General features: G+C 43.5%; 1 protein-coding gene across 1 annotated transcript in view; it reads left to right on the forward strand.

The window, feature by feature from the left end:
• Positions 1-23,227, forward strand: part of SPPL3 (signal peptide peptidase like 3) — a 129,517-nt gene extending 106,290 nt beyond the window's left edge. The window contains exons 4-11 of the mRNA XM_069757952.1: positions 11,261-11,380; positions 11,461-11,539; positions 12,132-12,244; positions 13,279-13,385; positions 18,973-19,136; positions 19,253-19,452; positions 20,515-20,624; positions 22,877-23,227. Coding sequence (XP_069614053.1) covers positions 11,261-11,380; positions 11,461-11,539; positions 12,132-12,244; positions 13,279-13,385; positions 18,973-19,136; positions 19,253-19,452; positions 20,515-20,624; positions 22,877-22,948 — 965 coding nt within the window. The 3' untranslated portion in view covers positions 22,949-23,227. The remainder of the gene's footprint in view (positions 1-11,260; positions 11,381-11,460; positions 11,540-12,131; positions 12,245-13,278; positions 13,386-18,972; positions 19,137-19,252; positions 19,453-20,514; positions 20,625-22,876) is intronic.
• The last annotated feature ends 410 nt before the right edge of the window (positions 23,228-23,637 follow it).

The following is a 23,637-nucleotide window of genomic DNA, read 5'->3' on the forward strand; positions in this document are numbered from 1 at the left end:
GGAGAAACTGGACAACAACTTTTGGGGTCAAATTTCTCCTGTTACCCTTGGGAAAATAAAAAATTGCAGGCTAAAAGATCATTTTTGAGAAAATAATTTTTTTTTTTTATTTTCATGGCTCTGCGTTATAAACTTCTGTGAAGCACTTGGGGGTTCAAAGTCCTCACCACACATCTAGATTAGTTCCTTTGGGGGTCTAGTTTCCAAAATTGGGTCATTTCTGGGGGATCTCCAATGTTTAGGCACACAGGGGCTCTCCAAACGTGACATGGTGTCCGCTAATGATTGGAGCTAATTTTCCATTTAAAAAGCCAAATGGCATGCCATCCCTTCCGAGCCCTGCCGTGCGCTCAAACAGTGGTTTACCCCCACATATGGGGTATCAGCGTACTCAGGACAAACTGGACAACAATATTTGGGGTCCAATTTCCCCTATTATCCTTGGCAAAATAGGAAATTCCAGGCTAAAAAAAATCATTTTTGAGGAAAGAAAAATTATTTTTTATTTTCATGGCTCTGCGTTATAAACTTCTGTGAAGCACCTGGGGGTTTAAAGTGCTCAATGTGCATCTAGATAAGTTCCTTGGGGGGTCTAGTTTCCAAAATGGGGTCACTTGTGGGGGAGCTCCAATGTTTAGGCACACAGGGGCTCTCCAAACGCGACATGGTGTCCGCTAACAATTGGAGCTAATTTTCCATTCAAAAAGTCAAATGGCGCGCCTTCCCTTCCGAGCCCTGCCGAGTGCCCAAACAGTGGTTTACCCCCACATATGAGGTATCGGCGTACTCGGGAGAAATTGCCCAACAAATTTTATGATCCATTTTATCCTACTGCCCATGTGAAAATGAAAAAATTGAGGCGAAAAGAATTTTTTTGTGAAAAAAAAGTACTTTTTCATTTTTACAGATCAATTTGTGAAGCATCTGAGGGTTTAAAGTGCTCACTAGGCATCTAAATAAGTTCCTTGGGGGGTCTAGTTTCCAAAATGGGGTCACTTGTGGGGGAGCGCCAATGTTTAGGCACACAGGAGCTATCCAAACGCGACATGGTGTCCGCTAACGATGGAAATAATTTTTCATTCAAAAAGTCAAATGGCGCTCCTTCCCTTCCGAGCCTTACCATGTGCCCAAACAGTGGTTTACCCCCACATGTGAGGTATTGGTGTACTCAGGAGAAATTGCCCAACACATTTTAGGATCCATTTTATCCTGTTGCCCATGTGAAAATGAAAAAATTGAGGCTAAAAGAATTTTTTTGTGAAAAAAAAGTACTTTTTCATTTTTACGGATCAATTTGTGAAGCACCTGGGGGTTCAAAGTGCTCACTATGCATCTAGATAAGTTCCTTGGGGCGTCTAGTTTCCAAAATGGGGTCACTTGTGGGGGAGCTCCAATTTTTAGGCACACGGGTGCTCTCCAAACGTGACATGGTGTCCGCTAAAGAGTGGAGCCAATTTTTGATTCAAAAAGTCAAATGTCGCTCCTTCCCTTCCAAGCCCCTCCGGTGCGCCCAAACAGTGGTTTACCCCCACATATGAGGTATCAGCGTACTCAGGACAAATTGGACAACAACTTTCGTGGTTCAGTTTCTCTTTTTACCATTGGGAAAATAAAAAAATTGTTGCTAAAAGATAATTTTTGTGACTAAAAAGTTAAATGTTCATTTTTTCCTTCCTTGTTGCTTCTGCTGCTGTGAAGCACCTGAAGGGTTAATAAACTTCTTGAATGTGGTTTTGAGTACCTTGAGGGGTGCAGTTTTTAGAATGGTGTCACTTTTGGGTATTTTCAGCCATATAGACCCCTCAAACTGACTTCAAATGTGAGGTGGTCCCTAAAAAAAATGGTTTTGTAAATTTCGTTGTAAAAATGACAAATCGCTGGTCAAATTTTAACCCTTATAACTTCCTAACAAAAAAAAATTTTGTTTCCAAAATTGTGCTGATGTAAAGTAAACATGTGGGAAATCTTATTTATTAACTATTTTGTGTCACATATCTCTCTGGTTTAACAGAATAAAAATTCAAAATGTGAAAATTGCGAAATTTTCAAAATTTTCGCCAAATTTCCGTTTTTATCACAAATAAACGCAGAATTTATTGACCTAAATTTACCACTAACATGAAGCCCAATATGTCACGAAAAAACAATCTCAGAACCGCTAGGATCCGTTGAAGCGTTCCTGAGTTATTACCTCATAAAGGGACACTGGTCAGAATTGCAAAAAACGGCAAGGTCTTTAAGGTCAAAATAGGCTGGGTCATGAAGGGGTTAATAATGGCCCCATAAGATGCTCCATAGACACAAACGTTATGGCCCCATACAGTGCTGCGCAAACGTTATGGCCCCATACAGTGCTGCGCAAACGTTATGGCCCCATACAGTGCTGCGCAAACGTTATGGCCCCATACAGTGCTGCGCAAACGTTATGGCCCCATACAGTGCTGCGCAAACGTTATGGCCCCATACAGTGCTGCGCAAACGTTATGGCCCCATACAGTGCTGCGCAAACGTTATGGCCCCATACAGTGCTGCGCAAACGTTATGGCCCCATACAGTGCTGCGCAAACGTTATGGCCCCATACAGTGCTGCGCAAACGTTATGGCCCCATACAGTGCTGCGCAAACGTTATGGCCCCATACAGTGCTGCGCAAACGTTATGGCCCCATACAGTGCTGCGCAAACGTTATGGCCCCATACAGTGCTGCGCAAACGTTATGGCCCCATACAGTGCTGCGCAAACGTTATGGCCCCATACAGTGCTGCGCAAACGTTATGGCCCCATACAGTGCTGCGCAAACGTTATGGCCCCATACAGTGCTGCGCAAACGTTATGGCCCCATACAGTGCTGCGCAAACGTTATGGCCCCATACAGTGCTGCGCAAACGTTATGGCCCCATACAGTGCTGCGCAAACGTTATGGCCCCATACAGTGCTGCGCAAACGTTATGGCCCCATACAGTGCTGCGCAAACGTTATGGCCCCATACAGTGCTGCGCAAACGTTATGGCCCCATACAGTGCTGCGCAAACTGTATGGAGCATCTATGGGGCCATAACGACACTTGCCCTATTTGCTGATGCTGCGATAAAAAAAATCACATACTCACCTCTCCGTCGCTCAGGCCCCCGGCACTTTCAATACTCACCTGCTCATCGTTCCGGCGCCACTCCATCTTCAGCGTCTCCTGCACTGACGTTCAGGCAGAGGGTGCGCACTAACCACGTTACCGCGCCCTCTGACCTGAGCGTCACTGCTGAAGACGGAGCGGTGCCAGAACGAGGAGCAGGTGAATATCGTGCAGCGCTCCCCTCCCCATTATACTCCCCTGCTCCTGGCACGGTCCCTACACGTCTGTTCGCCGGCAGCTTCATCCTGTACTAAGCGGTCACCGTTACCGCTCATTACAGTAATGAATATGCGGCTCCACCTCTATGGGAGGTGGAGCCGCACATTCAATACTGTAATGAGCGGTACCATGTGACCGCTCAGTACAGGAAGAAGCTGTCAGCGCCGGGGAAAAGACGTGCAGGGACCGCGCCAGGAGTAGGTGAGTATAATTAGACAGCCCCCGCTTCCCCTCCCCTGCCGACCCCTGGGTATGACTCGAGTATAAGCAGAGAGGGGGACTTTCAGCCCCAAAAAATGGGCTGAAAATATCGGCTTATACTCGAGTATATACGGTACTTAGCCACACAGCGAGACTCGCGAAGGATGGGAAAACTGTTTGCCTCCTGGAGCGCAGATATTCCTAGAATAGTTTGCGGACTCCATATACAGAGCACCTAAGATCATTAGACATTAATGACATTAACCCCTTTACCCCCAAGGGTGGTTTGCACGTCAATGACCAGGCCAATTTTTACAATTCTGACCACTGTCCCTTTATGAGGTTATAACTCCGAAACGCTTCAACGGATCCTGGTGATTCTGACATTGTTTTCTCGTGACATATTGTACTTCATGATAGTGGTAAAATTTCTTTGATAGTACCTGCGTTTATTTGTGAAAAAAACGGAAATTTGGCGAAAATTTTGAAAATTTCGCAATTTTCAAACTTTGAATTTTTATGCAATTAAATCACAGAGATATGTCACACAAAATACTTAATAAGTAACATTTCCCACATGTCTCCTTTACATCAGCACAATTTTGGAACCAAATTTTTTTTTTGTTAGGGAGTTATAAGGGTTAAAAGTTGACCAGCAATTTCTCATTTTTACAACACCATTTTTTTTTAGGGACCACGTCTCATTTGAAGTCATTTTGAGGGGTCTATATAATAGAAAATGCCCAAGTGTGACACCATTCTAAAAACTGCACCCCTCAAGGTGCTCAAAACCACATTCAAGAAGTTTATTAACCCTTCAGGTGTTTAATAGGAATTTTTGGAATGTTTAAATAAAAATGAACATTTAACTTTTTTACACAAAAAATTTACTTCAGCTCCAATTTGTTTTATTTTACCAAGGGTAACAAAAGAAAATGGACCCCAAAAGTTGTTGTCCAATTTGTCCTGAGTACGCTGATACCCCATATGTGGCAGTAAACCACTGTTTGGGCGCATGGGAGAGCTCGGAAGGGAAGGAGCGCCGTTTGACTTTTCAATGCAAAATTGACAGGAATTGAGATGGGACGCCATGTTGCATTTGGAGAGCCACTGATGTGCCTAAACATTGAAACCCCCCCACAAGTGACACCATTTTGGAAAGTAGACCCCCTAAGGAACTTATCTGGATGTGTGGTGAGCACTTTGACCCACCAAGGGCTTCACAGAAGTTTATAATGCAGAGCCATAAAAATAAAACAAAATTTTTTTCCCACAAAAATTATATTTTAGCCCCCAGTTTTGTATTTTCCCTAGGGTAACAGGAGAAATTGGACCCCAAAAGTTGTTGTCCAATTTGTCCTGAGTACGCTGATACCCCATATGTGAGGGGGAACCACCGTTTGGGCGCATGGGAGGGCTCGGAAGGGAAGGAGCGCCATTTGGAATGCAGACTTAGATGGAATGGTCTGCAGGCGTCACATTGCGTTTGCAGAGCCCCTAATGTACCTAAACAGTAGAAACCCCCCACAAGTGACACCATTTTGGAAAGTAGACCCCCTAAGGATCTCATCTTGATGTGTTGTGAGAGCTTTGAACCCCCAAGTATTTCACTACAGTTTATAACGCAGAGCCATGCAAATAAAAAATATTTTTTTTTCCACAAAAATTATATTTTAGCCCCCAGTTTTGTATTTTTCCAAGGTTAGCAGGAGAAATTGGACCCTAAATGTTGTTGTCCAATTTGTCCTGAGTACGCTGATACCTGATATGTGGGGGGGAACCACCGTTTGGGCGCATGGGAGGGCTCGGAAGGGAAGGAGCATCATTTGGAATGCAGACTTAGATGGATTGGTCTGCAGGCGTCACATTGCGTTTGCAGAGCCCCTAATGTACCTAAACAGTAGAAACCCCCCACAAGTGACCCCATATTGGAAACTAGACCCCTCAATGAACTTATCTAGATGTGTTGTGAGAACTTTGAACCCCCAAGTGTTTCACTACAGTTTATAACGCAGAGACGTGAAAATAAAAAATCTTTTTGTTTTCCCACAAAAATTATTTTTAGCCCCCAGTTTTGTATTTTCCCAAGGGTAACAGGAGAAATTGGTCCACAAAAGTTGTTGTCCAATTTGTCCTGAGTACGCTGATACCCCATATGTGAGGGTAAACCCCTGTTTGGGCACACGGGAGAGCTCGGAAGGGAAGGAGCACTGTTTTACTTTTTCAACGCAGAATTGGCTGGAATTGAGATCGGACGCCATGTCGTGTTTGGAGAGCCCCTGATGTGCCGAAACAGTGGAAACCCCCCAATTATAACTGAAACCCTAATCTAAACACACCCCTAACCCTAATTCCAACGGTAACCCTAACCACACCTCTAACCCTGACACACCCCTAACCCTAATCCCAACCCTATTCCCAACTGTAAATGTAATCTAAACCCTAACCCTAACTGTAGCCCCAACCCTAACTGTAGCCCCAACCCTAGCCCTAACCCTAGCCCTAACCCTAGCCCTAACCCTAGCCCTAATGGGAAAATGGAAATAAATAATTTTTTTTTTATTTTTCCCTAAGTGGGTGATGAAGGGGGGTTTGATTTACTTTTATAGCGAGTTTTTTTAGCGGATTTTTATGATTGGCAGCCGTCACACACTGAAAGACGCTTTTTATTGCAAAAAATATTTTTTGCAATACCACATTTTGAGAGCTATAATTTTTCCATATTTTGGTCCACAGAGTCATGTGAGGTCTTGTTTTTTGCGGGACGAGTTGATGTTTTTACTGAAAACCTTTTCGGGCACGTGACATTTTTTGATCGCTTTTTATTCCGATTTTTGTGAGGAAGAATGACCAAAAACCAGCTATTCATGAATTTCTATTGGGGGAGGCGTTTATACCGTTCCGCGTTTGGTAAAATTGATAAATCAGTTTTATTCTTCGGGTCAGTACGATTACAGCGACACCTCATTTATATCATTTTTTTATGGTTTGGCGCTTTTATACGATAAAAACTATTTTACAGAAAAAATAATTATTTTTGCATCGCTTTATTCTCAGGACTATAACTTTTTTATTTTTTTGCTGATGATGCTGTATGGCGGCTCGTTTTTTGCGGGACAATATGACGCTTTCAGCGGTACCATGGTTATTTATATCTGTCCTTTTGATAGCGTGTTATTCCACTTTTTGTTCGGCGGTATGATAATAAAGCGTTGTTTTTTGCCTCGTTTTTTTTTTTTTTTTTCCTTACGGTGTTTACTGAAGGGGTTAACTAGTGGGACAGTTTTATAGGTCGGGTCGTTACGGACGCGGTGATACTAAATATGTGTACTTTTATTGTTTTTTTTTATTTATTTAGATGAAGAAATGTATTTATGGGAATTTTTTTTTTTTTTTCATTATTTTGGAATATTTTTTTTTATTTTTTTTTACACATTTTGGAAATTTTTTTTTTCTTTTTTACTTTGTCCCAGGGGGGGACATCACAGATCAGTGATCTGACAGTTTGCACAGCACTCTGTCAGATCACTGATCTGACATGCAGCGCTGCAGCCTTCACAGTGCCTGCTCTGAGCAGGCTCTGTGAAGCCACCTCCCTCCCTGCAGGACTCGGATCCGCGGCCATCTTGGATCCGGGGCTGGAGGGAGCAGGGAGGGAGGTGAGACCCTCGCAGCAACGCGATCACATCGCGTTGCTGCGGGGGGCTCAGGGAAGCCCGCAGGGAGCCCCCTCCCTGCGCGGTGCTTCCCTGCACCGCCGGCACATCGCGATCATGTTTGATCGCGGTGTGCCAGGGGTTAATGTGCCAGGCGCGGTCCGTGACCACTCCTGGCACATAGTGCCGGATGTCAGCTGCGATAAGCAGCTGACACCCGGCCGCGATCGGCCGCGCTCCCCCCGTGAGCGCGGCCGATCGGCTATGACGTACTATCCCGTCCAGGGTCAGATAAGCCCAGGGCACCTCGACGGGATAGTACGTCTAAGGTCACGGAGGGGTTAAAATGTAAGATTTTTCTGCAAATAAAATTGAAATTTTAATGTCATATTCAATTTTTATGCAAACCAATTGCATTTTTAATCACTGTTGTATACAGGTCCTTCTCAAAAAATTAGCATATAGTGTTAAATTTCATTATTTACCATAATGTAATGATTACAATTAAACTTTCATATATTATAGATTCATTATCCACCAACTGAAATTTGTCAGGTCTTTTATTGTTTTAATACTGATGATTTTGGCATACAACTCCTGATAACCCAAAAAACCTGTCTCAATAAATTAGCATATTTCACCCATCCAATCAAATAAAAGTTTTTTTTAATAACAAACAAAAAAACCATCAAATAATAATGTTCAGTTATGCACTCAATACTTGGTCGGGAATCCTTTGGCAGAAATGACTGCTTCAATGCGGCGTGGCATGGAGGCAATCAGCCTGTGACACTGCTGAGATGTTATGGAGGCCCAGGATGCTTCAATAGCGGCCTTAAGCTCATCCAGAGTGTTGGGTCTTGCGTCTCTCAACTTTCTCTTCACAATATCCCACAGATTCTCTATGGGGTTCAGGTCAGGAGAGTTGGCAGGCCAATTGAGCACAGTAATACCATGGTCAGTAAACCATTTACCAGTGGTTTTGGCACTGTGAGCAGGTGCCAGGTCGTGCTGAAAAATGAAATCTTCATCTCCATAAAGCATTTCAGCCGATGGAAGCATGAAGTGCTCCAAAATCTCCTGATAGCTAGCTGCATTGACCCTGCCCTTGATGAAACACAGTGGACCAACACCAGCAGCTGACATGGCACCCCACACCATCACTGACTGTGGGTACTTGACACTGGACTTCAGGCATTTTGGCATTTCCTTCTCCCCAGTCTTCCTCCAAACTCTGGCACCTTGATTTCCGAATGACATGCAAAATTTGCTTTCATCAGAAAAAAGTACTTGGGACCACTTAGCAACAGCTACTTCTCTGTAGCTCAAAAGTGGCTTTACCTGGGGAATGCGGCACCTGTAGCCTATTTCCTGCACACGCCTGTGCACGGTGGCTCTGGATGTTTCCACACCAGACTCAGTCCACTGCTTCCTCAGGTTCCCCAAGGTCTGGAATCGGTCCTTCTCCACAATCTTCCTCAGGGTCCGGTCTCCTCTTCTCGTTGTACAGCGTTTTCTGCCACATTGTTTCCTTCCAACAGACTTACCATTGAGGTGCCTTGATACAGCACTCTGGGAACAGCCTATTTGTTGAGAAATTTCTTTCTGGGTCTTACCCTCTTGCTTGAGGGTGTCAATGATGGCCTTCTTGACATGGTTTTGAGTAATGAACCAGGCAGGGAGTTTATAAAAGCCTCAGGTATCTTTTGACATGGTTTTGAGTAATGAACCAGGCAGGGAGTTTATAAAAGCCTCAGGTATCTTTTGCATGTGTTTAGAGTTAATTAGTTGATTCAGAAGATTAGGGTAATAGGTCGTTTAGAGAACCTTTTCTTGATATGCTAATTTATTGAGACAGGTTTTTTGGGTTATCAGGAGTTGTATGCCAAAATCATCAGTATTAAAACAATAAAAGACCTGACAAATTTCAGTTGGTGGATAATGAATCTATAATATATGAAAGTTTAATTGTAATCATGACATTATGGTAAATAATGAAATTTAACGCTATATGCTAATTTTTTGAGAAGGACCTGTATATACACAAAAATAGAAAGGAAAAGAGCCTTTCAAAAATCATCCTTTTTTGAAGAAGGGGAACAAGTGGTTCATTTTATTTAATTGCTAGTAAGGAATAGTACTGGTGACACTGTAAACAAGATCCTTAATGTATTTTATGTTTTATGTGCTATTCTATTCTTCATAGGTTCATCCTACAGAAAATGATATTAGTACTTTTCTAGATGGGGCAAAGTTTTCTGTGTTAAATGAAGTAGATGGCAACTATTTAGATCAGGAGTCTCAAACTCTGCAGGGTACTTGGGCCTTACATAAAAATTAATGTGAATTTGGAGGGCTGCATTATTTGCAGGATGCGATGACATTTTTAGTAATACCATATTGTTTTTTCTATAGACCTTTTTGATCATTAAAAAAAAAAAAAAACATTTTGGCTTGGTTTTTTATTTTCTGTTAAATTGCATTCATTGTATGGTTTATGGTAGTTTTATAGTATGGGTCATTACGGGTACGGAGATCACAAACATGCATGTTTTTGTTTACTTTCGTTTATACATAAAACTGCATTTTTAGTGTAAGGCTGTGTGCACACGTTGCGTTTTTTTCGCAATAAAAACGCATAAACGCATACGTATGCATCCCATCAATTATAATGCATTCTGCAATTTTTGTGCACACGATGCGTTTTTTTTTCCCGCGAAAAAAACGCATTGCGGTAAAAAAAACGCAGCATGTTCAGATTTTTCTCGTTTTTTCCCGCTATTTTAATGCATTAAAAAAAAATAGTGGAAAAAAACACACAAAAAAACGCATGAGGATTTCTTGCAGAAAATGTCCGGTACTTTTTCCCATAATCTAGATTATTATATAAGCTCATGTACAAATTTATTTATTAAAGCATCACTCAGGTGATTGATTTAGGTGGATTGGGTGCAAACCATCTTGGCAAGACTGGTTGGCGGTGTATGGGTTTGCCTGGCTCTCCCCCGACGCTTGGAGGGAGGGCTAGGAAGTTATTAGACATGTTAAGCTCCCATGTTCCTTAAGGTACCGTCACACATAACGATATCGTCAACGATATCGTTGCTTTTTGTGACGTAGCAACGATATCGTTAGCTAAATCGTTCTGTGTGACAGCGACCAACGATCAGGCCCCTGCTGGGAGATCGTTGGTCGCTGGGGAAAGTCCAGCACTTTATTTTGTCGCTGGATCTCCCGCTGACATCGCTGAATCGGCGTGCGTGACGCCGATTCAGCGATGTCTTCACTGGTAACCAGGGTAAATATCGGGTTACTAAGCGCAGGGCCGCGCTTAGTAACCCGATGTTTACCCTGGTTACCGTTGTAAATGTAAAAAAACAAACACTACATACTTACATTCCGGTATCTGGTCAGGTCCCTCGCCGTCAGCTTCCCGCACTGACTGGTGAGCGCCGGCCAGCCGTAAAGCACAGCACAGTGGTGACGTCACCGCTGTGCTTTACGGCCGGCACTCAGTCCGTGCGGGAAGCTGAAGGCGAGGGACGTGACCAGACACCGGAATGTAAGTATGTAGTGTTTGTTTTTTTACATTTACAATGGTAACCAGGGTAAACATCGGGTTACTAAGCGCGGCCCTGCACTTAGTAACCCGATATTTACCCTGGTTACCAGTGAAGACATCGCTGAATCGGCGTCACGCACGCCGATTCAGCGATGTCAGCGGGAGATCCAGCGACAAAATAAAGTGCTGGACTTTCCCCAGCGACCAACGATCTCCCAGTAGGGGCCTGATCGTTGGTCGCTGTCACACATAGCGATTTCGTTAACGATATCGTTGCTACGTCACAAAAAGCAACGATATCGTTATGTGTGACGGTACCTTAATTCCTTTGTTGTGGAGATAAGATGTTGCTGTAGGTTCATGTGTATTGCTGTGAATAGGAATTGCTTATTCAGCATTTTGGCGTAACCAGCTAAGGATAGTAAATGAAAAATGCATGTCCTTCAGAGATGGTGAATCATTTTGGGAATTTAACAAGCTTGCTCTTCTACAGGTATCCAGACTATTGACTCTACTCAGGCTTTGTTCCTTCCTATTGGCGCCTCTGTCTCTCTTCTGGTCATGTTCTTCTTCTTTGACTCTGTTCAGGTGGTGTTCACTATTTGCACTGCAGGTGAGTAATTTTCTTGTTCAGAGGGATAATTTAACACAAATGTAAAAAAGAAAGAATTTAATGTTCATTTTCTCTTTCAGTTCTCGCAACAATAGCATTTGCATTTCTCTTGCTCCCTATGTGCCAGTATTTAACCAGGCCCTGCTCTCCTCAGAATAAGTGAGTATGCATCCATGAATTCTGTGGATTTGAATCATGTCATTTGTTCTCAGTTGCAAAGTTTTGTTTTCAATCTGCCCCTTATTAAAAGGAGTAGTATGGTATATTTTATCTGTATAGGCCAAAGTACTAACAACCGGGTGTTTCCTAACTACCTGTCTGTGTCCGGTGCTGATCTCTACCAACATAAACCGCTCCTGCCCACGATTCGGCTGCGTCCGCTGAATTCACCTCACAGAGCGGCAGCTGCTCATATGATCTGTTCTGTTGACGGGGAGCCAACTGTGTCTGCAGGAAGCCGGCTGTCTGTTGGTTCGGACAAAAGTCGAGATGAAACAGCTGTATGAGTGTCTGAGCACAGTGTGAAAGCACCCTCAGCATCTAAGCTTAGTACATGTTCCCTAAAATGGCTGTATTTTGTGCTTGAATTAAATATAGAAGAGAATTCCAACAGAATAAGATATTGGGCATTGTTTGTTTGTTTTTTTGCAGCTTCTTGAATACAAGGTCACATTAAATGCACAAGATAAAAGCTTATCAAATGTGAGGTACATCGCAATAGTCTACCAATGTTTCCATTTTTGTTTCTCAGGATTTCCTTTGGATGCTGTGGCCGGTTTACAGTGGCAGAGCTGCTATCATTTTCTCTTTCTGTAATGCTAGTTCTTATTTGGGTACTGACAGGCCACTGGCTGCTCATGGACGGTGAGTTTTCTTGCCTTCTTTCTCAAAGACATCTCACATGTTATGTGGGGCACCAACGTAGGGAAACCATAGATTTTTAGCTAATAACCTTGGGTCCGTTTTAAATGGAGTCTGTCAGCAGGTTTTTGTTACCTCATCTGAGAGCAGCTTGATGTAGGCAAAGAGATGCTGAATCCAACGATGTATCACTTCCATAACTAGGTGCAGCCGTACTCACACAATTAGAGCTTTTAGATTTAGAATGAAGCAGAGCTGAAAAAGCTAACCCCCCACTCCCACCACGCCGCACACACACACACACACCAGGCTCTGTGTACAAAGTCCATAGACAGTGAGCTGCTTAGGCTACTTTCACACTAGCGTCGGCCCGGCGTACCGACGCATACTGTGCAAGCGCCACACAACGGGGGCAGCAGATGCATTTTTCCAGCTCATCCACTGCCCCATTGTGAGTTGCGGGGAGGTGGGGGCGGAGTTCCGGCCGCGCATGCGCTGTCGGAAATGGCAAACACAACACAGCAAAAAACATTACATGTAACGTTTTTTGCTGCCGACGGTCCGCCACAACACTGCGCAACCGTCGCACGACAGTTGCGACGTGTGGCAAAGCGTCGCAATGCGTTGCTAATGTTAGTCAATGGAGAAAAAACCGCATCCTGCAAGCAATTTTGCAGGATGCGTTTTTCTCCTAAACGACGCATTGCGACGTGCAGTGCACGACGCTAGTGTGAAAGTAGCCTTATCATTGTGTTGTCCAGCAATGTTAATCTTAGTGATAAATCCTTCACAGTTAGTAAAAAGCACACTTTGACAAGTGACACATCCTGAATTCTGTGTCTCATCCTCAGTCTTCTGCTGCTTTCAGAATACATAGCAAAACCTGCTGACAAATTCCCTTTAAAGATTTTTTTAGCCTTTGTCTGTACAACATGATGTAGTTGGGTAGTGCACATTACCACTGTCGTAACACATTGCATGAATTCCTTTTTGAAGAAGCCGGTTTGAACAATCCACCACTTTGTTTCTCTTTCCAGCCCTTGCAATGGGACTATGTGTAGCAATGATCGCCTTTGTCCGCCTGCCTAGCCTGAAGGTTTCCTGTCTTTTACTTTCGGGGCTACTTATATATGATGTGTTTTGGGTAAGCAGAATTGTTAATTTCAAAAGATTATCTGTTTTACAATAAATGTGGTATGAAATATGCAGAGTTATATAGTTAGTCTGATGATTATTCTATCCTGCAGCGATTGAAGGGAATCTCCGACCAAATTTACACTTAAACTAACCACATAGCCTTCCAGAACTGGATCAACAATAAAAAAAATTGTTCTGATTTAGATTTTAGATTTGTCCCTCCATTTCCACCCAAATTTTTATATATTGTAGGGGCTGCAATGTGCTGCTGATTGTTGGAGGTGCAAGGTCCTGAAATTGCACGCCCAATTCTAGTGCACAGCAATGTACTGGCTCAATAAAAAAACAATGAGTCCGTGCTCCACTCAGTGTGGTTTACCAGTCCAAAAACATAATATTGAGTAGAAACATCAGTGCAAGCACTCAGTTGCGGAATGAAGAGCAGTGTTTTGAGCAGCATTTTTACTTGGTGTCCAAGACTCTACAATGAGCATCATGTTGCTCCAATAATATAGAAAAACATGTTTTAAATGATGCTCATATAGAAAATCAGTAATGTTAGACTGCAAGCCTATGACAAAACACATTATAATAACTCCTCACAAAGTGCCGATGGACCTACTCTACAATGCTGTCAGCTACAGACTATTCTTATTACACGACATGAAGGATGTAAATTTGTGCCTTTCCTAACTTATTGTCATTTTGACAAGCTTTATGGGTGTTTTTATTCCCTAAAAATGTGTTCCTCGTACTTGTTGATGGACCATCACATTAGTTATAAGCAAAGACTGCATTGTCTGAGCCAGTTGGTCCACACGTTTGACCATGAAGTGGTCAAGGTAACATAGTTGGCACCTTGTGATTCTCCCCACTTTGACAACCATTGTATTGCTCAAGTACATATAAAAGAAAATTGTCATGTTGATAATTACATTTTGAAATGACAAAATATTGGGGAGCTCCAAAAATAAATGGTTGTTGTCCTCATTAAAACTTAAAAAAACATATATTTTTTTATAGAGGGTTTTAAGAGGACCAGCGCTACTTCTATCTATATACATAATTGTCTAAGGGGTACTTCCGTCTGTCTGTCCTTCTGTCACGGATATTCATTGGTCCTGGCCTCTGTCTATCATGGGAATCCAAGTCGCTGATTGGTCGCTGCAAAACACCCACGACCAATCAGCGACCGTCACAGTCCGAAAGAAAATGGCCGGCGCCCGCTCCCCGCAGTCACTGTCCCCGGCGCTCCGCTCCCCGCAGTCACTGTCCCCGGCGCTCCGCTCCCCGCACTGTGTCCCCGGCGCTCCGCTCCCCGCACTGTGTCCCCGGCGCTCCGCTCCCCGCACTGTGTCCCCGGCGCTCCGCTCCCCGCACTGTGTCCCCGGCGCTCCGCTCCCCGCACTGTGTCCCCGGCGCTCCGCTCCCCGCACTGTGTCCCCGGCGCTCCGCTCCCCGCACTGTGTCCCCGGCGCTCCGCTCCCCGCACTGTGTCCCCGGCGCTCCGCTCCCCGCACTGTGTCCCCGGCGCTCCGCTCCCCGCACTGTGTCCCCGGCGCTCCGCTCCCCACAAGCTCCATACTCCCCTCCGGTCACCGCTAACACAGGGTTAATGCCGGCGGTAACGCACTCCGTTACCGCCGCTATTAACCCTGTGTCCCCAACCTTTTACTATTGATGCTGCCTATGCGGCATCAATAGTAAAAATATGTCATGTTAAAAATAATAATAATAATAAAAAAAAACTGCTATACTCACCCTCCGCCGCCTTTCTCGCTCCTCTCCACGCTCCCGGCACCGCTCCATTGCAAGCAGCAGGTTCCGCTCCCATCCCAGGGCTGGTGTGGGACAAGGACCTGCCGTGACGTCACGGTCGGTCATGTGACCGTGACGTCATCATAGGTCCTGCTCACACCAACCCTGGGACGGGACCGCAAGCTGCTGCTTGCAATGGAGCGGTGCCGGGAGCGTGGAGAGGAGCGAGAAAGGCGACGGAGGGTAAGTATAGCAGGACTTCAACGGGCTATAGGTGAGTATATGTGTTTTTTTTTTTTGTTTGTTTGTTTTTTAAGTCTCTATACTACGTGGTTCTGTGCTGGGCAATATACTACGTGGCTCTGCTATATACTATGTGGCTGGGCAATACGTGGCTGGGCAATATACTACGACGCTGGGCAATATACTACGTGGCTGGGCAATATACTACGTGGCTGGGCAATATACTACGTGGCTGGGCAATATACTACGTGGCTGGGCAATATACTACGTGGCTGGGCAATATACTACGTGGCTGGGCAATATACTACGTGGCTGGGCAATATACTACGTGGCTGGGCAATATACTACGTGGCTGGGCAATATACTACGTGGCTGGGCAATATACTACGTGGCTGGGCAATATGCTACGTGGCTGGGCAATATGCTACGTGGCTGGGCAATATGCTACGTGGCTGGGCAATATACTACGTGGCTCTGTGCTGTATACTACGTGACTGGGCAATATACTACGTGGCTGGGCAATATACTACGTGGTTGGGCAATATACTACGTGGACATGCATATTCTAGAATACCCGATACGTTAGAATCGGGCCACCATCTAGTTTATTCATAATTTCCATTCCCATCATAAATTGGCTGCAGAGCTGATTGAACATCTTTTACTCTCTACTCCGTTATGGAGATATGGGCTTCTGCATTTCTCGCACCCTATAGGCAATTATACCTGCAGCCAATGGACATTTAATGATTACCTTCTATGACACTGCCTGGTCCTAAAAAGGCAGCATCATAGAGAGGCGGAAAATGCAAATAACCTTTTAAAAAAAAAAATCAAAAATGGCATTTTCAGTGTGATTTGGTGAGACTCGATGTGTCTCATTCGACCATGCAGAGAACTCGTCATTTCCTGTTTAACTGCGCCGACGGACGAGAAGAGCTGTGACGTGGAGCCCAGGAATATTGAAAATCATGTTGGGATCAGCATTTGTCACATACAATGCTTAGGACCTACTACAGGTGTTTGGGCAAACTGTCAACCTCCTTATTCCTCGATACTTGTAGTAGGTATCTGAAAAGCCCTGCTCTCATGATGATGATCATCATTCTCACATGGCAGCTTTCCTCTTCTCGCGTCACCGCATTAGCAGAAAATGACAGCAGTTGGGTTTTCTCGGTGTTGACAAGTGAGGTACATAAAGTCTAAGCAGATTATTTTGGAGATGCCAGTTTTGGCCTTCCCTGTGGGACTTTGCTTCTCTTTCCCACCCCATGAGCAACCTTGTTATGATTGAGCACCGTCAAAGAGGGGGAAAAGTAAACATGAAGAGTCTCTATTGCCGCTCCTTTAGTTGAAGGGGAAATATGCATATTGGGCTCTCTAAAGATCCTGAATCCAAATATCAACAATGCAGTGGAGAGAAGGGATTTGACCACGTATACATCTTTTACCGGCGGGCATTAAAAACACTGTAAAAAAGAAAAAATCCATAAACACCAAAAAGTGAACTTTTTACTCATTCTGACAGACAAAAGATGGAATAAAGGACTGGCAGAAAGTTGTACCTAAAATAATAAAGACAAATGGTATCCATGGAAACCTTAAGTTAACCTGAAACAACAAAGTTTGAACTTTCAGAATATGGCAATGCAAAGACCACATTTCTATGAAATCTTGTGTATCGTGAAAAACAAAACCTGTATAAATCTGTTATTGCTATAATCATACTGTTTTATCACTTTATACCGGAAAAAAACTGATTTGCTTGATTTTTGTTCATTCAGCGTGAAAAAAAAAATCCGAATAAAAAGCTAAAAAAGTTATGCACCCCCCAAAAATCCCTTATACAGCTGTTGCCCCCAAAATAAAAAATTATAGCTCTTAGAATATGGTGATTAAAAACATTTTTTAATGAAAATGTGTGTACAAGTAGCAAAGCAAAAGAAAAATTGAAATCTAGTATCGCTGTACTAGCGCGACTCGAGGAATATAGCAGTCTTATCACTTATACCGCACAGTAAACAAAGCATCTTTTTAGCGCACACAAGTGTGGTTGACCAGAGCTGTGTGCATGCCTAAAAGGAGCATACACCAAGCGGAGTCCAAAGTGACTCCATCTGTCTCACTATAGTGAGAAGTTTTGTCTGAACTTAATTTTGGGGGTATTTAAATGGAAGCCCCAACATACATGCTTAACATAGAGCATATAGGATAAATGTGAGCTTAACATCTTGTATCACTTTCAGCATAAGATTATGTAATCCAATATGTTACCACTTAAAATTTATTTCTCAAAAACAAGGACCCCATGCAGTTCTGTCTTCCTGAATAGAATTCAAAGGTATTTCCACATTACTTGAATCACATAAGCTCTGTAAATACAGCAAGGCGCCCTCCTCCAAATAAAAATCCCCCCCAACTCCACACGCTCTCTTCTGAGCCCCACAATGTGGATAAACCGCGGGTAACGACCACATTTTTGGCCGTCTCCATGTAACAATTCATGGGGTGTGCATTTCCAGAAGTTACAAGGTTTTTGCCCTTCATCAGTGCAAAGTTTCAGAATTGATTGGCTGGGTGGGAGGCCTTCAAGGTCTAAAGGTACCGTTACACTAAACGATTTACCAACGATCACGACCAGCAATGCGACCTGGCCGTGATTGTTGGTAAGTCGTTGTGTGGTCGCTGGGGAGCTGTCACACAGACAGCTCTCTCCAGCGACCAACGATCAGGGGAAAGACTTCGGCATCGTTGAAACTGTCTTCAACGATGCCGAAGTCCCCCTGCAGCACCCGGGTAACCATGGTAAACATCAGGTTACTAAGTGCAGAGCCGCGCTTAGTAACCCGATATTTACCCTGGTTACCATTGTAAAAGTAAAAAAAAAAACACTACATACTCACATTCTGATGTCTGTCACATCTCCCGGCGTCCACAGGGTTAAAACTGCTTTCGGCAAGAGCGCTGCTAATGCACGTGCTGCTGCCGAGAGCTTCCCTGCACTGACTGTGTCAGTGCCGGCTGTAAAGCAGAGCACAGCGGTGACGTCACCGCTGTTACTGCCGGCGCTGACAGTCAGTGCAGGGAAACTCTCTGCCGGAGCGCGTGCATTAGCAGCGCTCTTGCCGAAAGCAGTTTTAACCCTGTGGACGCCGGGGGACGTGACAGACATCAGAATGTATGTACTGTTTTTATTTATTTTTTTTTACTTTTACAATGGTAACCAGGGTAAATATCGGGTTACTAAGCGCGGCCCTGCACTTAGTAACCCGATGTTTACCCTGGTTACAAGTGAACACATCGCTGGATCGGCGTCACACACGCCGATCCAGCGATGACAGCGGGTGATCAGCGACCAAAAAAAGGTCCTGATCATTCCCCAGCGACCAATGATCTCCCAGCAGGGGCCTGATCGTTGGTCGCTGTCACACATAACGAGATCGTTAGCGGGATCGTTGCTACGTCACAAAAAGCATGACGTTGCAACGATATCCTTAACGATATCGTTATGTGTGAAGGTACCTTAAGTATCTGCTATAAGGCATCTTGCACACGATATTTGCATATGGTTTAACCATGTACTTCTTCTGCAGGTCTTCTTTTCTGCCTACATATTTAACAGCAATGTGATGGTCAAGGTGGCAACACAACCTGCTGATAATCCTCTGGATGTCTTGTCAAGGAAGCTCCATCTTGGCCCTAATGTTGGTAGGGACATACCTCGCCTGTCACTGCCAGGAAAACTCGTTTTTCCTAGGTAAGGTTCTCTTACTGAGAAATGCCTTCTGCTTTCTAGATCCAGCAATGCCTGTTGTAGATGAATCCAATCCTGTTTGTGCATCCTTACAATTCTTTACTACTGTCTTTGTGCAGTTCTACAGGCAGCCACTTTTCCATGCTTGGCATAGGGGACATTGTAATGCCAGGACTACTTCTCTGTTTCGTTCTGCGTTATGACAACTACAAGAAACAGGCGACAACTGATTCTTGTGGTGCACAGGGGACCGCCAACATTTCGGGACGAATGCAGAAGGTTTCCTACTTCCATTGCACGCTCATTGGGTACTTTGTGGGTAAGTAACCAGCACCTGCTATATTAAGCATATTTAGATTGGTCTTTCAAGATGCCCTCCTTCCTCTTCGATTAAAAAATGTTTACATTTTTTATGAATGGCAGTCCATTATTTTTTACAGTTTTGTTGTGTGAGTGTATTTGCTAGTTGCAGTGATCACTGACATATGATTTATGATCGGATCTGGATCTAGCCCACCCACATTGTCATCTTGGACTTGACATGTGAATTGAGTCTTTTTTTTTTTTTTTAAGATTTGAAGTATCATATCTGCTCTTAATATTTCTTTGGTGTAGTAATAATTTGAGTCTCTGTTTTCATTATAACCTGCCTTAAAGGGGTGCTCCGGGGAGATAAAAAATGTTTGTACTGTTCCTGCACTCATACACACTATAAAGATGAGATGTCCAGTGTGCTTTAATTATCTTTTTAACCCTTGTAATTCCGTGCTCCCTCAGATCTTCCCCCTCCCATCCTGGGTCATTACATCATACATCAAGTGCTGCTTCTGCTGTAAGGAACAGCCATCTTGAGAAGAGGGGCGTGGCCTGCTTGTAGTAGTCATGTGACACATTATTAGGGGACTGGATGCTACTACTAGAAGCTGTGAGCAGTTCACACCTCCTCACATCTGACTGCAGACAGGGAGACATTATCCAGGGGTCCGTTGTGACAGAAGCTGCTTTTCACTGCTCACCCCTCCGTCTAGGACATTACAGCAGTGTGCAGCTTCCCGCTGTTATCAGCCACTTTCCTGATAATAATTGTTTCTCAGCAGAGAACAGGGGAGTAACCAGGCCCCCTCTTCTCATGATGGCTGATCCTTACAGGGGAGAGCAGCACTTTGTGTATAATGTAATGACCCAGACTGGATGGGGAGCAGTAAGGGGCAGCTGCTGTCACACGGAATTACATGGGTTGTAAAGATCATATAACTGCACTGGACATCTCATCTTTATAGTTTGAGGGAAGGGACAGTACAATTGTTTTTTATCTCTCCAGAGTATCCTTTTAAATGAAGAGAGAAAAAAAAGCATGTGTGTTAATGTTGTTACATTACAGGACTGTTAACGGCGACGGTGGCTTCACGCATTCACAGAGCTGCACAACCTGCTTTGCTCTATTTGGTTCCCTTTACTTTATTACCGCTGCTCACCATGGCCTATTTAAAGGTAAGTTGTGTTCTTCTTTTTTTTTTAATCAAATATTTTTTTGGTTGAGCATTTTTCAAAAAATTACCAACATGAAAAAACTGTAACACAAGAAACCCAAAGGCACCCATCCCAGTGATTGAGTGCCTTTAAACAAAAAAACTACCCTCTTTTCCAAATATAATATAATGTAATGTCATCTTTAAAAGGAAAGTGGGTCAATACAAAAGTATGGGCACCCTGCATGGTTAGTACCTAGTAGCAATGCTTTTTGTACCCAGCCAAGAGTCTTTCAGTTCTTGTTTGAGGGATTTTCATCCGTTCTTCCTTGAAAATAATCTTCCAGCTCTGTGAGATTCCTGGGACGTCTTGCATGCACTGCTATATTGAGTTCTAGCCACAGATTTTTCAATGCTGATCAGTTCAGGAGACTGTGAGGGCCATTGTGAAATGGACTTATTTTACTTATCTCTTGACATCATCTCCCCCCTCCCAACCATTATCCCACTTGCCACCGCTAAAGGGCAAGTGGCAAGAGCGAGGCTAAGCACCAGATCTGATAGGTGCGCCTTTTCTGGGGCAGCTGAGAGCTGATGTTTTTAGCCTGGGGGGTGGAGGGCAATATCCATGGCCCCTTCCTAGGCTATTAATATCAGCCTGCAGCTGTCTGCCTAGCTTAGTAACATAGTAAGGCCGAAAAAAGACATTTGTCCATCCAGTTCAGCCTATATTCCATCATAATAAATCCCCAGATTTACGTCCTTCTACAGAACCTAATAATTGTATGATACAATATTATTCTGCTCCAGGAAGAAGGAATCCAGCGGTAGTATTGGAGAATGCGGGTTAGATTTTATAGGGGGCCCCAGGTCAATTTTTTTCTGGGATCTTCCTGTAAACCAGCCAGTAAACGCTAAGCCGACAGCTCTGAGCTGATATTATCCTGGGAACCTTTATGGCTATTGGTTCCTTCCCATAATATTAACATCAGCCCTCAGCCTCCGGCTTTCCCTCTACTGGTTATGAAAATTACGCGGGAGCCGACGCAATTTTTTTTTTCTTTAAATTAAGAGTTGCTGTTTGGTTACAGCCTATGTAGGTTCATTCTGTTAACGCTCATACGTAGGCTGGTGACAATGTGTTTGTGTGTGTTTACTTACCAGTTTAGTAATAAGGGTGTCTGGCAGACACCTTTTCATTAATAAACCTAGGGTTTGGTGTCAATGACAGCTGCTGACATCAAGCCCTAATCCCATTACCCTGATGCTACTGTATCAGAATGAAAAAGATGGTGTCGAACCTAGAAATTACATCACAAATCCTTTTTTTTTATATATATATATATATATCTTTATTTAGCTAAAAAAAAAGCCATTACTGTACAAAAGCGCATGCAAAAAAAAACACCAAAAATCGCTGCAAAACGTGCGTTTTTTCCTGCCAGGACTGTAGAAACCGTGCAGAAATTTCTGCAAGCAAATGCTCAATGGATGCACATAGCTTAATTATTGAGGCCACGTCAAAATTAATTGAGCTAGGCTAGGGGAGAGTCTAGCCATCGGGACCCTAAAGCCCCAAAGTTGTGGAATTCTTCTCTTTTGAAAAACACCCCTGTCATGACAGCGCATACAATTAATTTTAGGAATTAATTTATTTACTTTAAGAAGTTTTTTTTCTTTCCAATATAGGTAAGTAAGTTGGTACCTTGGTAAAGCAGTCTAGGAAAAGACAACTGATAATTTTCTTAAACTGGCAAATCCCCCAATATTGCCTAGTAAGCAGGTGATCGGCCAGGGGAAATATTGCATTTCAACACTGAGACAATTAGTCGCAGTACCTCTGACTAGGATTTACCTAATTTGGGACAATCACACGTAACATTATATAATCCAACATTAGACAGTTTGCATCTATAGTGAATTTGGCTGGCAACTCGTATTGTAGAATCGTAACGGTGTGTATACTCTGAGAAGCATGTAGTATTGAGAACGTCTTTGCGCCTCACGTATTGGGACTTCAGGGACTACTTGTAGGATATCAGTTCTAATTGGTTTCACGTCTCCCATGTTTTCATGTCTGTTACAGCCTATATTACCACAGTCTGGTACTGCCACTATTAATTTTGATATGTGGATTGTTCAGCAAGTGATGGTTCATAATCTCTTCTGTAACTTTGTGTTAGAGTGGATTAGATTTATTGAAGATCAGATATTCTGTCCAGTATTACACTGCACGCTGAAGACTTTGCTGACGCTATTCTCTCTCTCTCACAGGGTGACCTGCGCCGAATGTGGTCAGAACCGTTCCACACCAAGGCCAGCAGCTCCCGCTTCCTCGAAGTATGATGGGAACAGGAAACCACGCCAAACCTGGCAGAATTTTTTTCAATTTGGCATCTCTCTCCTCTGGATAAACTCAGTGTAAATGGACACAGCTACAACTGATGGACCTCAATGGAATTTTTGTTGTAAAATGATGGGAAAAAGCAAAAAAAAACTTTAGTGACTTCTACAAAAAGGTCCTTCTCTCTGAAACATGCCCTCAGCAGCGGACTATATTCCTGTTGGAACATCAGCGTTTAGACTAAAAAAAAATATATATATATATATATATATATATAAATATATATAAAAAAGAACTGGGATCCAGTGGATCTATATGGATTGGAAATCTCGGATTCCTTCAAGGTCTGGCCTACCTGTGGCTCTATGTAGCATGTGACTTTAAAGGCCTCTGAGCTCCAGAACTACTTTGGCTCTGCAAAACCTGTGGGACCAGACCCCATGAGGAGACGTGCAGCCCTCTAACCAGCTCTCCCTCCTGTTTTGTTTTGTTTTTTTTTTGTCTACCTTCCTCCCCCCCCCTTTTTTTTTAATTATATATATATTTTTTTCTTAAGTTTAAATATCTTCTGTGGTGTGAAGTGACTTTTTAGATCTCAGCCAGTGTGTGAGTTACTCAAAGTATATACATAGTCTGTCGTATTTAATTCCATTTCACCCTTTCCCCAATTCATGTTGCAGAGGGCGAGTCT

The sequence above is a fragment of the Ranitomeya imitator genome, chromosome 1, assembly GCF_032444005.1.
Source record: "Ranitomeya imitator isolate aRanImi1 chromosome 1, aRanImi1.pri, whole genome shotgun sequence".
NCBI lineage: Eukaryota > Metazoa > Chordata > Amphibia > Anura > Dendrobatidae > Ranitomeya > Ranitomeya imitator.